Source organism: Mesoplodon mirus, assembly GCF_964341445.2.
Source record: "Mesoplodon mirus genome assembly, chromosome: 1".
In the NCBI taxonomy this organism is placed as follows: Eukaryota; Metazoa; Chordata; class Mammalia; order Artiodactyla; family Ziphiidae; genus Mesoplodon; species Mesoplodon mirus.
This window is the reverse complement of record NC_138976.1, coordinates 75,426,983-75,442,494: the sequence shown is the minus strand read 5'-3', so window position 1 is coordinate 75,442,494 and position 15,512 is coordinate 75,426,983. Positions and strand designations below refer to the sequence as shown.

Genomic DNA, 15,512 nt, shown 5'->3' with positions numbered 1-15,512 from the left:
TATAAGCATCTGCTTGTTTTGGGGGTGTGTGTACATTAGATACCTGTTCTGAGAGGATGAAGAAGTACTTGTTTCAGAAGGTACTTTGGGTCCAGCTGTGAGTACTCAACTAAGTGTGTTCTCTCAACACCATGACCTCTTCAGTCTTAGGACAGAAGTCTGGGATTTATTCACATCTCTGTTCTGATTAATTGGTTACACATCAAGCCCCCGTTATCATGTCGTAGGTCAAGAAGCACTCTCAGTCAGTCAGGGATTTCTCATCCTCAGACTTCTGGATGAGAGAATTAAGTTTTTCTATAAATTTACCCCCAGAGACAATGTTACATACAGGAGTTGAGTTTTATAAAATATAAATTACTCTGAGCCGAGGAAGAAGAATGAACATAGAATCCCATGTTGAGCAACTAAAATTGCTGTATTAAATACAAACTTAGCGAAAACATGTTGTTTACAGAGAGATTTTCAGTACATTGTTTTGAGGGTGTGTGTGCTGTATTAAAAACAATAAACGTACATAGGCATGGAGTCCAGTTTCATTGGCCCTCCCACGTGGTTTTGGTGAGAGTTTAAATTGACACCTTTCTGCAGGGCAACCTGACATTACCCATCAGAATGTACAGGCTCAGTCTTTTCCTCTCACAAATCCACTTCTTGGAATTGATCCACAGCAAATTATTGGATACGTACACAAAGCTGTATGTAAAAATATGTTTCTCAAAGAGTTTGTAATAAGAAAAAATTGGAAAGAATCTAAATATTCAGAAATAAAGGTCAGTGAAGTAGCTAGGGGTAAGACGGGAAAAAAGACACAGACCTACTAGAGCATGGACTTGAGGATATGGGGAGGGGGAAGGGTAAGCTGTGACAAAGTGAGAGAGTGGCATGGACATATATACACTACCAAACATAAAATAGATAGCTAGTGGGAAGCAGCTGCATAGCACAGGGAGATCAGCTCGGTGCTTTGTGACCACCTAGAGGTGGGATAGGGAGGCTGGGAGGGAGGGAGACACAAGAGGGAAGAGATATGGGAACATATGTATATGTATAACTGATTCACTTTGTTATAAAGCAGAAACTAACACACCATTGTAAAGCAATTATACTCCAATAAAGATGTTAAAAAAAGGTCAAATAAAATATAGCACAAATATGAAAGGGGACACTATGCAAGTATCAAAAGGAGATATAGGTATTATCTTTAAAAGATGGCTGTAGGGCTTCCCTGGTGGTGCAGTGGTTGAGAGTCTGCCTGCCGATGCAGGGGACACGGGTTCGTGACCCGGTCCGGGAAGATCCCACATGCCGTGGAGCGGCTGGGCCCGTGAGCCATGGCCGCTGAGCCTGCGCGTCCGGAGCCTGTGCTCCACAGTGGGAGAGGCCACAACAGTGAGAGGCCCGTGTACTGCAAAAAAAAAAAAAAAAAAAAAAAAAAAAGGCTATAATGTTAAAAGAAATAAAATAACATACTTGGAGAAAAGTATATACTTATACACATGTGTATATAAGCCCAGGGAAGAATTGGGAAACTACATAGCAAAATGTTGATAATAGTGGAATTATAGCTGATTTTTCACTTTCTCTCTTAAAAATTTATTTTTTTTAACTTTTTATTTTATATTGGAGTATAGTTGATTAACAATGTTGTGTTAGTTTCAGGTGTACAGCAAAGTGATTCAGTTATACGTATACATGTATCTATTCTTTTTCAAATTCTTTTCCCATTTAGGTTGTTACATAATCTTGAGCAGAGTTCCCTGTGCTATGCAGTAGGTCCTTGTTGGTTATCCATTTTAAATATAGTGGTGTGTACATGTCAGTTTCGTTGAAAATTTCGTACTAGTACGTTGAAGGGGGGAAAGATAATTTGGAAGGTTCAGAAAAAAAGCAGCCACCCTGGGAGCTGAGTTGGAGAAGAAACAAGAGCCCTGCTGTTTCAGCATCCCTTTTATGTTGACTGGTGGGAATTCTCTGACTGGTCATTGCTGTCCCAGGAGGAGCTTCAGAGACAGTGGGGGTCTGTGGGGCACGACCCCTGTCCTGCTGACCTACACACAAGGTTCCCTATGGCCTGACTTTATTTGGCAGTATCAGCCCCAGGGAGCCGTGTGTACCCGTTAGGCCCGGGATTTAGACGAACAGAATTACTGAATGTTTGTCAGGCCTGGAAGTGTCATTAGGGCTGAGCTAGTCCAGCTGCGAAGAATGGGAAGCCCCGTTTAAGTAACTTTCCCAGAGCCCTGGAGGTAGTTCCAGGTCACGTTGAAATGAAAGTGTGGTTCCCAGGTTCCTGGTCTTCGGCTGCTATTTTGCTTCACCCGGAGTTCTGCTGTTGTGGATGAGCCCCCCAGTTCTCACAAGCAGCTTTAAAGCCCAGAGAGAAAGAGGTTTCCGGGTAAGGGAATGGATTTCCTCTTGTAACTTAGAACGTTAAATTGTTAGACCTTTCGTCCAAATCTGTGTCCTGTGAAATATGTGGAAATTCAGAGGTTCCTGACTTACCTTGGGTCCCGGCCTCTTTGGGATAATTCATAAAGCAGCAAAACCTCTCACTTGAACAATGTGGGTTTGCTAGAAACCACAAAACTTTGCATTTGGTTTGGGGGTTTCAAGAACCCTCTGAGACCTGTCACTGTTGTAAATATTCTTTGTCTTGTGTTCCCTAAGTTTGCAAGTAGTTCTCTTGCATTTGGATGTAATGAAACTGTGAACTGGTTTTCAAACCTTTGTAGGGGCTTCCCTGGTGGCGCAGTGGTTGAGAGTCCGCCTGCCGATGCAGGGGACACGGGTTCGTGCCCCGGTCCAGGAGGATCCCACATGCCGCGGAGCGGCTGGGTCCGTGAGTCATGGCCGCTGAGCCTGTGGGTCCGGAGCCTGTACTCCGCAATGGGAGAGGCACGACAGTGAGAGGCCCACATACCGCCAAAAAAACCCAAAAACAAAACCAAACCTTTGTGGTAAACATGTTTCTTGACAGAACAATAGTATGGGAAGAGAGAAAGAAAGGATGGGAACTTGGAAGACCCAGACATCTCACCACATTAGCCACTTGTTTTCTTTGTTTCCTGTTGCTGTTGGATTGTCTTTCCAATTAAAGTAAAATGTTATGATATTTTTAAAAAATCCTACCACAGTAGCACAATGGCTTTCATTTTGGCAGTGCACTCCACTCTGTTCCTATCCACATGAATAATTTATTATTACACCCAAAGACTGTCTTCAGTATGTTCTTTCATGCTGTTCTTTGGAAGAGGACAGTCCCCTCCATAAGAAAGACACAGGCAAGGCCCCAGATGAGGCCAGAATTCCTTTGTACTTCTCACCAAAAACTAGGTGTTTGAATAAGAGTGGGTAGTTTCCACTTACAATATATAAGAGTTTTGAAAATAACCTAGTGCCATAGTTTTCAAATCAGCTGGAGGACTTGTGAACACGCTGACCGCTGGGCCCACCTGAAGAGTTTCTGATTCGGTGGTCCAGGGTGGGGCCCAAGGATATGCATTTCTAGTCTCCAGGTGATGCTGGCACGACTGGTCCAGGGCCACACTTTGAGAAACAGTGACTTAGGGAGTAGAAGTCCTATAAAGCAACGTGTTTTCCAAACTTTTCTTATAACAAGAATCACGTGGGGATGTGTGTGAAAAATATAAATTTCAACTCCATGCCAGACTCATTGAATCAGAATCTGTGGGGAAAGTCTTGGGATGCTGCATTATCAGATTTCGGGAAATACTATTGCTATCAGGTAAACCCTGCAAATCACCATGGGACAGAAGAATTTACCTACTTCTCTGAGCCACAGTTTTCTCATCCATTGCATACTTTGACCCTATGACCCACTTAGCCCCAGACATGTATCTACCTGGCTTCATCCTCATTTTAAAATGAATTCTATGCCATCTTTACAAAACATACATGTTTTTATTTCAGGTGCTAAATAAATTGTGTAAAGGAGACACCAGAATACCTGCCTTCTGAGAACTTCCTGAGGCTTTACTGAGTTCTCTTTTTATAAAGATAGTCCCAGTCTGTCTGTGTGTGTGTGTGTGTGTGTGTGTGAGAGAGAGAGAGAGAGAGAGAGAGAGAGAGAGAGAGAGAGAAGGCTGGAAGGAGGGAAGAGGGGAAGGAGGGAAGGAAGAAAGAAATGTGCATTTCTGTCGAGTTCCCTGGTAGTGCAGCTGGACCAGGACCACACTTTGAGAATCACTGGAATAGGCCAATCACTCAAGCATAGCACATTGGCATCTCCTAAGGGAGTCTTAAAAAATACTTCTGCCTGGGCCCCAACCCCAGAGAGTAATTTAATTGGTCTGTGGTTGGACCTGGACAGTAATTCCAACGATCGGCCAAGGTTGTGAATCACTGCTATGGATCCCTCAGGATAGAAGATAACCTGTTAAGAAGCATAAGCCCTGATGGGGAAACTAGGGCTAAGCCAGTGCCTCTCCCACGTCAGTGTGTGTACGAATCACCTGGGCTTCTTGTTAGGGTGCAGGTTCTGATTCAGTAGTCTATAGTGGGGCCCAAGATTCTACTTTTTTTTAACAAGTCACACAGATGCTGCTGCTGTTTACTGGCTACCATGCTTGGAGTAGTGAGGGGCTTAGAAGGTGTTAACCAACACATGTAAATGCCTATCAACCCAAACTTAGTTTTTTAAAAGATCAGTGTAGAACAAATAAAAGCACAGCTGTCAGACATTTGAAATTAGAAATAATAGCTATTTTGCCATTAATGAACATTCCTCTTCCCTTGATGGCTAGAAATTTTTGTTTTTGCTTCTCTTTACCCCCACCTGTAGTTTCAAATAAATGTTTGTGAATTAACGTTGCTTCAGTGTGATAGAAATGTACTAACAGGCCTTTTATCCTCCTGTGTCTGGATCTCACTGTTCACGGTCTTTCTGAGTTTGGGGATCTTGCTCTGTAGCGTCCTCATTGCCTTGGATCCTGCCCGTTAGGTGTTATCACCCAGGAGGCTAAATGTTCTTTAATGCCCCAACGCCCTCATCTCAGGAGCTGATTGCATTTGGCTCCATAGCACTGCCAGATTGCATGCTCTGTGAGTCTACTTGGGACATGGCTTCAGACTATGTTTCTGGCTTGAGCCCAACCTTTCTGCCCTGGGTGAGGGGTGAAGCCTTTTCTCTGGCAGGTTCCATGCTCTGGCACTTTTCCTAGCGTGGTGGAGTTGAGACGTAGCTGTCAGAGCCTTTTAGAAGGGGGAACAGAGAAGCGGGGCAAGGAAGAGGCAGACTTCAGGTGAGGAAGAAGGAATTTAAATCCTACCTGTGGAATAGGCTTCCCTTGGCCTGTTGCATTTCCCAGCTGAACATGACAGAAGTGTTGGGTGATTGATGGCTTTTGAATTGGCCCGCAGAGGATGCATCTATGGCCTCTGCCCATTTGAAATTGGTGGGAATGACCCCAGGGGTCTGCTGACAAGAGGACAAAGATCTCTCTCCTGGGCGTGGCCTGTCACTGGTCAGGCTGGCGCCATACCGCTATTATCCAGAGCATCCCTCAGTGGAATGGGATACCAGCAGGAAACAAGTGTTCTCAGTCATTTCCCATTTTTAAATGAAATCTACATAGCAGATGCCAACTCCCCCACCCTGTGCCCTAGTGTTTGCCCCCTCGCATGGGTAGATGAACATGAGCTGGATTTTTGCACAGTCAAGAAAGCAGTATGCTTGTCCCAGGTGGAAAGCCCGAGACAACAAAATAGCAGAGAATGTTCTGAGTCTTTATTAAAAGTATAAAAGCATAAATCAGATTTATTTCAGCTGAAGGAAGGCAGCATTCAAGACTTACTGGAATAGCTTGTATTGCATGTTAAGGGCAACTTGAACTTGACTGTGGCTGGGGCACAGGAGATGCTAGTTCTGTCTTTTTAAATCTCTGGATTCGGTTTCTGGTTCCAGCTTTTCCCGTAACCATTTTCAGTTGAAGTGCATATGCTGTATTGAGAACACAGTTTAATGTTCTGGGAACTTTTGTCAGGCAGCAAATTATAAAGTACCTTGTGATCTAGGCACTTGACCTCCTCTGTTTCTCCTAAATAAGAACTTGTATCTTCTGGGGAAAACACAAGAACATCTGGGAAGTTCCTGTTTAGCATGGCTGAGCCTTTCTGCTCTAAAGAGTAGAAAATAAAATGTTTTTGAAAAGTCAAATCAAAGGACTGGTCTGAATAAACCATTCCTGCAAGGTCCAGTGTCCTTTCACCATGATAATATAACTAAAGAAGCCCTGACCTACCTCTCCCTAAAGAAAGCCTAATACGCAAACTACTTGAAAATAAGACCATTTATATTATGTTACTCATTGGCTTTAAAACCTTCAATGACTTTACTTTGCAGTTAGAATAAAACTCATTTTCCTTACCATGGCCAGCAAGGTCCAGCAAATCTCATAATCTAGCCTCTGCTCACCTCTCCTCTCAGCCCAGTCTGCTGTCTCACTCTCTGAATAAACTCAGTTGCTCAGCTGGTAGAACTTTCCCTGCCTCAGAGCCTTTGGGCCGTTCTTTTACAGAAAAAAAACTTTTAATTTTGATGAAGTCCACTTTATCAACTTTTGGTGTCACATCTAGAACTTTTCTCCAAACCCTAGGTCTGCAAGGGTTTGCAAGGGTCTTCTACATTTTCTTCTGAAAGCTTTATAGTTGTTTTGGTTTTACACTCAAAACTGATTCATTTTGAATTAATTTTTGCATATGGTGAAAGAGTAAGATGAAGCTTTGTTATTTTGCCTATACATAGCAAATTGCTGTAGCACCATTTTTTAAAAAGACTTCCTTCCTTTATTGAGTTTATTGAGTTTCATATACCATTGGGGAAAAGCAGGTGAGATCATTGTGTCAATCTGTTTCTGGGCTCCATTCTGTTCTCTGGACCATTCTTATCTTTCATACACCCCCCAGCTAACTCCTACCCATCCCTCAGGTTTCACCTACAATGTCATTTCCTTAAAGAAGCCTCTAAGGACCACCCATTTCATCCATCTCCATACTCTCAACTTTAATCCTAAGAAGTTCAGCCTCTATTAGTCTCACTCTACACCTATATTATACATTTCGCATAATTTGTTAAAAATTTGCTGGTATGTGTGTAAGTATGTGTGTAATTCCTGCCTAAAAGCCCCCAAAAGTCAGGAACTGAGTCTATTTTGTTTACCTTTTTAGTGCCCAGCAGTGTGCCTCTTATATGCTGAATGCCCAATCAGTATTTTTTGAATAAGTGAATGGAGAAAGGTCAGGCATTCTGGGGGATGTTTTCTAAATCACTGGGTATCATTTTCTTTTCTGTTTTTTTAAATTTTATTTTTTATTTATTTATTTTTGGCTGCACTGGGTCTTTGTTGCTGCGCGCAGGGTTTCTCTAGTCGAGGCAGGCTGGGCTACTCTTCATTGCGGTGTGCGGGCTTCTTATTGCAGTGGCTTCTCATGTTGCGAAGCATGGGCTCTAGGCACGTGGACTTCAGTAGTTGTGGCTCCCAGGCTCTAGAGCGCAGGCTCAGTAGTTGTGGTGCACGGGCTTAGTTGCTCCGCGGCATGTGGGATCTTCCTGGACCAGGGCTCAAACCCATGTCCCCTGCATTGGCAGGCAGATTCCCAACCACTGCACCACCAGGGAAGTCCCTGGGTATCATTTTCTTAAAATCAGAGGCCATTCCTGGCTCTTGGAGCCTTAGGACATAATTTTTCCCCAGTTAACCCATCGTTTAAGTCAGTGATTTTGAGAACCTTTGGCCTACACTGGAATCACCTGGAGGACTTGTTAACATTCAAACTACTGGGGTCCACCCCCAAAGTTTATGATTCAGTAGGTCTGGGGCGGCCTGAGAATTTGCATTTCGAAGAAGTTCCCAGAAGATCATGATGATGCTGGTCTGGGAACCACACTTTGAGACATCCACTTTCTCATTCCTGCCTTTGCATGTGCTGTTCCTTCTGCCTAGAATGCCCTTCCACCTTTCTTGCCCTGAAAAACACTCATTCATCCTTTAAGACTTAGGCCAAGTGATTTCTTCTGAATACATTTTTCAGCTACTCCCACCCTTTTTGGGCAAAGTAAGACCACCTTACTATGGATTGGAGTTGAACTGTGTATACACTGCTGTTTCAGTGCTTTCTTCTTTGTGTCTCTGTCTGCTTCCAGCACTAGTGTGTGAGCTTCTGGGAATGGCATAATATTTTAGTTTATCTTATTTCTCTAAAATGGAAACAAAATAGTGGCTGGTACAAATTCTAGGACGATGTAGTCTTTAAAACATTAAGGTAATTAAAATATACATATAGTCAATATATTGAAAAGAAATAGCCTCAGGTGGTAACAGTGGAACATTAGGATTGTGAGATAGTAAATGATTATTTTTTTGCATGTTTTGTCTTTTCCATATTTTGTCAAATTCTTTTTTTTTAAATTCATTTTATTTATTTATTTTTGGCCGCATTGGGTCTTTGTTGCTGCGCGTGGGCTTTCTCTAGTTACAGCGAGCAGGGGCTACTCTTTGTTGTGGTGTGTGGGCTTCTCATTGCGGTGGCTTCTCTTGTTTCGGAGCATGGACTCTAGGCACGTGGGCTCAGTAGTTGTGGCTCATGAGCTCTAGAGCACAGGCTCAGTAGTTGTGGCGCACGGGCTTAGTTGCTCCGCAGCATGTGGGATCTTAGTGGACCAGGGCTCGAACCTGTGTCCCCTGCATTGTCAGGTGGATTCTTAACCACTGGGCCACCAGGGAAGCCTAGATTTTGTCAAATTCTTTATATTGCTTCTTTTTTTTTTTTGCAGTACACGGGCCTCTTACTGTTGTAGCCTCTCCCGTTGTGGAGCACAGGCTCCGGACGCGCAGGCTTTTCGGCCATGGCTCATGGGCCTAGCCACTCCGCAGCATGTGGGATCTTCCCAGACCGGGTCACGAACCCGGGTCCCCTGCATCGGCAGGCGGACTCTCAGCCACTGTGCCACCAGGGAAGCCCTATATTGCTTCTTTAATTTAGGAAAAATACTATATGCTATAAAAGACATTCTAGAACTTACACATCAAAATGGTTGTTTCCCCTTTCATAATTGTCATTTTGAGCAGCAAGGTTCTTATTCCAGTTATGCTGCACTGATCCTGTCCTTTTTTTAAACTCCTGCAGTTCCACTGAGAATCTCTCACCTGTCCTCAGTGGCGGAAAAAATTTTAAGTGTACTTAATTTTTTGAAAGAGTCAAATGACATTCATGGCAAAGTGTAAGGAACAAGATTGATAATCAAGCTGATTAATATCATGTGGAGTCTGGAAGAGAGTATGACCAGTAAGTGCTAAGATATACCCTGTGTGTCATATAAGTAGCTCCTCAAGCTCTTAAATATGTAATCTCAAAGAGTAAAGCTGGAAATACAATTGCTTTAAAACCAATATTGCATAAAACTTTGAAACATAACTTTCTACCTAAAAGGGATTTGAACAGAGCATCCTTGCAATAGGCATATACATCCCTTAGGTGACTCCTTGAAAGGGACCTTACTATGCGCATATATGTTGTTATTTGTTAAAGAAATAGTGCCCTCACTCTAAATCACTAATCACAGGGGCTAGAGCATGAGCTGTAGGGCCGAATTGCTTAGCTTTAATTGTAGCTCTTTCACTTACCAGCTGTGTGACTTCGGCACATTTTAAACCTCCCAGTGCCTCAGTTACCTATCTGTAAAATGGAAAGAGGATTTTTGTACTTCATAGGGTTGTTGTGAGGTTTAATTAAGGTAATAACTGTTAAGTGCTTTTAAAATTGCTTTTAAAGGTAACATCATTTTGCCAATTCCAAGATGCACATTTTTCACATTTTAACACTTGGGAAATGAGGATATGTCTTACAATTAATGTAATTTAAAGAAGCACTTTATTACCATTTAATTAGCAATATCTTTTTTAAACTCAAAGGTACTTAAAATAATGGTGCAGCTTGGAGTAGATGATGTTTTAGGTTTCGAGAACAGCGTAAGAGCTTGATAAACACTGGCTGTCATCAGCATTGTCATCAGTGTTGTGGCCATCATCATCATTATCTTGGTTCTAACCAAGGCAATGCCATTTGATTGGTTGGCAGTGCTGGCCTAGAGTGCACATCAAATTTCTGTTTCATTTATTTGTTTTCATTGATGTGTTCTTAGAAAAGATCTAGTTAGCTCTTTTTCATATCTGTTTCATATTAAGCTAATGTATCTATGGGGTTAATTCATGCAACCCCTGCGTTATTCTCTGCACCATACTTGGGGAGCTGCTAAAATGTTCTTCAATGCAGATTAGTCTCTTAAAATAAACAGACAAGAAGACAAATTCTTTATTTTCTCTGTTGATGTATTTTCCTAAGTCTTTTTGAGGCACTTCTTCTTAGTGAGCAAAACCAAGCCACTGTTGAACCACTTAAGATTTACTGGTTTGCAGTCTTCTCTGACAGTGAAAAGAAGCAGTTTATTGATCTGTAACAGAATGGATCACGGCCAAATCTTTTCTGGTTTATACAATTCACTGACATAAGAATCTGCATATCATGAAGAAGACTGAGTCCTCACAATTTGAGGCCACCTGTCAGGCATGAACAATAACTGGGAAAAATCAATACACAATATAAAACTGTTGTTTCTGCACAGACACTGCCAGGATCCACACCCAGTGACAGGCATGTTTTGTTATTTTACCAGTGATATGCCTGTGATTCCTAATTTTAGGCTTCCTCCTCATTTTGATTTTATTGTTCAGTTTGGGGGAGGGTGGGAGAGACCAATTTCAATCTGAGATAAAAATCTTCTGCCAGGTGAAAGAGGTTAATAACAGGAGAGAACCTTGGACCAAAGTTTATGAAGCTTGACTAGGAAGATTCTGGGCACATCTCCATCCAAATACCTTGACACATACTTCATTCACCCATAACACAAGCAGCTTGTTTCTTCTGGCCTTCTGTTTGCCCTCAAGAATTTAAATGGTGGTATTTACAAGCCATTATGAAGCAAGAATACAAACACATAGGGCTGGATTGAGGCCAGTAAACAGTTTTTGCTTAGGTTTTGTTGTTATTGGCTTTTAGAAGTATAATTAGTTGAATAATTCCAGAAGCTAGGCTTCTTTCTTTTGCCCCCTCATCAACTCACTCATCCTTCTTCAGTTTACCCATTCCCCACCTTTTTTTCTTAACAAAGCTACATTTGTCAGACATAATGCTCACTCTATCCCTGAAGTCTGCCTTTTGATTCAGCTATCTCTGACTCTCCAAGTTCAATGCCATGGACCTGAACCAGTGCCTGTTTCCAACAGAATGTCAGGTGATTGCCACATAGAGAGATTAGAGTCATCCTGCTCTCCTGGTGTGCTGCCAGACAAAAACTGGGGACCAGCAGGGAGCTGGGGGCCTCCAGTGGGAGGCTGAGAATCAGGTCTCTGTGGGTGAGCTGAGCAGTAGTCACTGTAGCTGGAAAAGCCAAGCAAGGAGCACAGCTGTCAGAAGCAGCCTGTAGAAACCGGTCCTTAGAGTTTGCACTGAGCTGCGTTCAGTAGTCAGCCTTGAACCATAGTGCAAACCCATTCAAACAGTGAAGAAAATTTCCCTAGCTAAGCAGCAAGAAATCCTCACCCTGTGTGATCAAAGCAATCAGCTGGTTCCTCTTCCTTCCAATTTGTTTATATTTCTAATCTCTTATGATCTCCATGACTGTGGCCTGATAGTTTTCTTTTGCGTAGTGTTTTAAAATACTTTTTTCTTTCTCCAGTGCATTTTAAAGCAGATAAAACCAAGTTGACAGGAAGTATCTAATGTTTCTTTTTAAAATAATTGTTATTTACAAACGTAATGAAGGAGCTAAAATCATCCATAATTGCATCACTGAAGGGCAACCACAATGAACATTTTGGTGTATTTACTTCTAATTATTTTAAATAGATGTGTAAATATGTACATATGTATTTTTAACAAAATAGGTTATGACAGAATAGTTTTTTTTATCATTAAAAGCTCTTAAATGACATCAATGGCTGCATTAGAATCCAGGATAAATGGATATGTTATTTATTTTAGCATTCTGTTTTGGGAAGCTCATGTGGGTTTCTAAATTGACACTTTTATTTTTCAGCTTGGAATTCGTTAAACTCAATTTCTTCAGATTTTGTTGCTTTAGAGTGAGAATTTGGACACAGTGGAAATGGAATATTTCTGTCTGTACCATTGTTTGCTTTCCTTGCCAACATTTTTTTTAATTCATTAATTTATTTTGGGCTGTGTTGGGTCTTCGTGGCTTCGCACGGGCTTTCTCTAGTTGCGGCGAGCGGGGGCTGCTCTTCATTGTGGTGCACCCCGGCTTCTCATTGCGGTAGCTCCTCTTGTTGCGGAGCACGGGACTCTAGGTGCACGGGCTTCAGTAGTTGCAGCTTGTGGGCTCGAGAGCACATGCTTAGTAGTTGTGGTGCATGGGCTTAGTTGCTCCACGGCACGTGGGATCTTCCCGGACCAGGGCTAGAACCCGTGTCCCCTGAATTGGCAGGCAGATTCTTAACCACTGTGCCACGAGGGAAGCCCTTGCCAACATTTCTCAAAAGGCATTTTGAAGAAGCAAAGATTGGAGCAGTGGGGTTTTTTTCTTGTTTTTTGTTTTAAATTTTGTGATTGGAATATGTCTTGTAATCTCAATTAACTTTTAAGCAGAGAATCGATATAAAATAAGAAATATGTTGCCTAACAAACCCTAATGTTTCAAAACCACATGTTGTGCTGTGTCATTTGAAGTTTATCCAACAGGGAAAATGGGAGATTTTGAAGATTTTTTTTTTTTTTAAGACAGGGACTGCCTGGGTCAGATTTATGTTTTAAAAAGACTAGGTCAGTGAAAAGCTTGAGCTATCACAGAGTAATTCACACGAAGTTAACCGTTTAAAAAAATGAGCATTTGGTGAACAGCTGCTTTGGTGCAACTGAGAAAATGAAACTATTGAACCAACATTTGGAAAGAAGGATAAGTGTAAAAATGAAAAATAGTTTGTGAAATGATAAGAATGATACATGTTTGTATTTGAAGGCCACCTTCCTTAAAAAGTCACATTTCTGGAGAACATATTTTATCTCCCATAAGAGTACTGTGTCTAGAGACCTGCTTTCAGCACCTGTCCACAGGTGCATCTGTGGGTGTGTCACTCTCAACACCCAGTGGCCGGGTCCGGGGCAGTCACCACCTTGTTCCACAGGCTGTCTCTGCCCCCTTCCAATTTGTTCTCTCCATTAGCAGTCATCTTTGTAAACAGAAGTCTAAGATTTAGTGTTGTGCATATTTTTAAATGACCTATGTTGATGGGGCTCTCTTTATTGTTTCAGGTTGAGTGCATTTGGGAACTTGATGCATAAAATTTGCATGACTCCTCACTCCTTTCTGTATCTGTCTTTGGATTCAAGCCAGCATGGCTCACACCACAAAGGTTAACGGCTGTGCCTCAGGTAACTCCATGTTCTGGAGTGTGTTTGTGTGTGTGTGTGTGTGTGTGTGTGTGTGTGTGTGTCTTTGCTCAAACTAATTTAGTTCTTTTTTAATAATGGATAAATAATAAGTTGCCTAGATAACTAGGATTTCAAGCAATTTCTGTCCATTGAAGCTTTTTGTTGTTGTTTTGTTTAATCTCTTAGAGAATTTGCTTTTATCTTTAGAGTCTTTATGTACAAAAATCAGCTAGGTAAATTATTACCTAAGTCAATTCTATTGGAGTGTTGAAAGATAAATGTAAAATACTGAATGCTGATGCAAGAGTAATGTACACTCCTCTTGCGCTTCTTTATGATGTATTGAACGATGAACGAGGAAATGAGTTTGAATGCTTAAAACCAGTTCCTAGTATCCACTCCCAAGCAGCTTTTGTTTATTTAAAGTAACTTTTCCAGAGGGGAATGTGCAGCAAACCAAATATATTATGAATCATAAAGACTTGTATTCTGATTATTGCTTTGGTTATATTAGAGACCTATAGAGTTTGCATATCTATTCCAATATTGCTTATATAAGATTTTGGAGAAATTTATAGAACAAATGCTGAGAAAAGCCTCCTAAGAGACAGTATATGACAGGAGATGACAACCTATCCAAAATGGTACTCTAAGTGTTCATTCCTCTTTTGAGCTATCTGCCAAATAGCAGAACGTGTGAGAGCAGTAATTGTGTATGTGGGAATTCTTGTGGAGTGCTTGAGTCCAAGGTCTTCACTCTGCTGGCTCTGAGCACTGGGTAATGGAGAGAATGTGGATTGGAATCGGGAGACCCATCTCCTGCATTAACCATGAATTATGGGGCAGGACTGTTTCTCCATGTGTAAGACATCACCTGCAGGGTTAGAACCAATGGGAGCACCAGAAATGTGCACACAACTGCCCTGTAAGTTGTAAAACAACAGCAGAAGGAGGAGACCTCTGAATTGGGCCCACCCAGCCCGTGTGTGGCTTTCTGTTTCAGCCATCCCAGCTGCAAGTATCCTCTCTGGAAAGATGCTCTAGCTTGCCCCAAACCAAACCTAAATAAACTCAATTGTTTATTATGCAACAACTGATCTTACTCTGTTCATTCTGTTTCCTATCCTTTCTAGTGCTCAGCTTCTCAGGACTATTACAGATTCTGCTCAGGACTGCTGTCATTAATAAAATATGAATGACAATACCTAACATTTAATGAACACTTAGTGTTACCATGGTGCCCAAGATGTTTTGCCTGCATTCTCATATTTAACAGTCATAGTAATCCTAGGAGAGTATGCTGTTATCACCACTACCACCACTGTCATCCCTATATGATGGCACAGAAAAGCTCAGTAACTTACCTAAGTGAAGAAAGGAAAGTCAGGATTCTTACTTGTTTCCCTAGTCGAGTATTTGATAAGGGAAGAGATTGAAACATTGTGAACTTTCTTGAGAGTTGTGGGCGGGTTTCAGTCCCCCGTGATGCTATGATCTCCCTTCCCTCTCCTGCCCTCAGTTCTTCTCACACACTCAGAGGAAGGAGGCTCGAAGTTGTTGGTGCCTCGGAACGCTCTGGTATCTCTGGCAGAATCAATATATTCAAGGGTTTAGATACTTACCCCAAGTGACCCTAATTCCCTTTCCAACTTGACTTGTCCTGGAGTATCCCTTTTCCTTTGTTCCTGAAGTCTGATGATACACTTATAACCTTTCTTCCTCACCTGGTGTCCTGCCTAACAGGTCTGGGGACTGAGTCTGAAAGTGAAGAAAAGCTCTCTGATTTGTGACTTCTGGGCTGTCAGGGTGTGAATTGTTATTGCACAAAGGTGCCTGGACAAGGCAAGGGAAGGTTTTTGTTTATTCTAATCACCATGACCTCTGTAAGCCTGTAAGCAAATCTGATTAGAGGCTTAGTCATACACAATTACTTTAATTTTATATATGCATATATGTGTATAAATATATGTGTGTATGTACATACACAGATACATATACATGTATACATTATGTATACATATACATACACATACATATATATGAAA

General features: G+C 41.7%; 1 protein-coding gene across 3 annotated transcripts in view; it reads left to right on the top strand.

Annotated features, from left to right (window-relative positions):
• Nucleotides 1-15,512, top strand: part of KANK1 (KN motif and ankyrin repeat domains 1) — a 192,113-nt gene that overhangs the window by 118,616 nt on the left and 57,985 nt on the right. For all 3 annotated transcript variants that reach the window (XM_082620052.1, XM_082620053.1, XM_082620051.1), the window contains exon 3: nucleotides 13,348-13,467. In XM_082620052.1, the coding sequence (XP_082476178.1) occupies nucleotides 13,431-13,467 (37 nt within the window). In that variant the 5' untranslated portion in view covers nucleotides 13,348-13,430. The remainder of the gene's footprint in view (nucleotides 1-13,347; nucleotides 13,468-15,512) is intronic.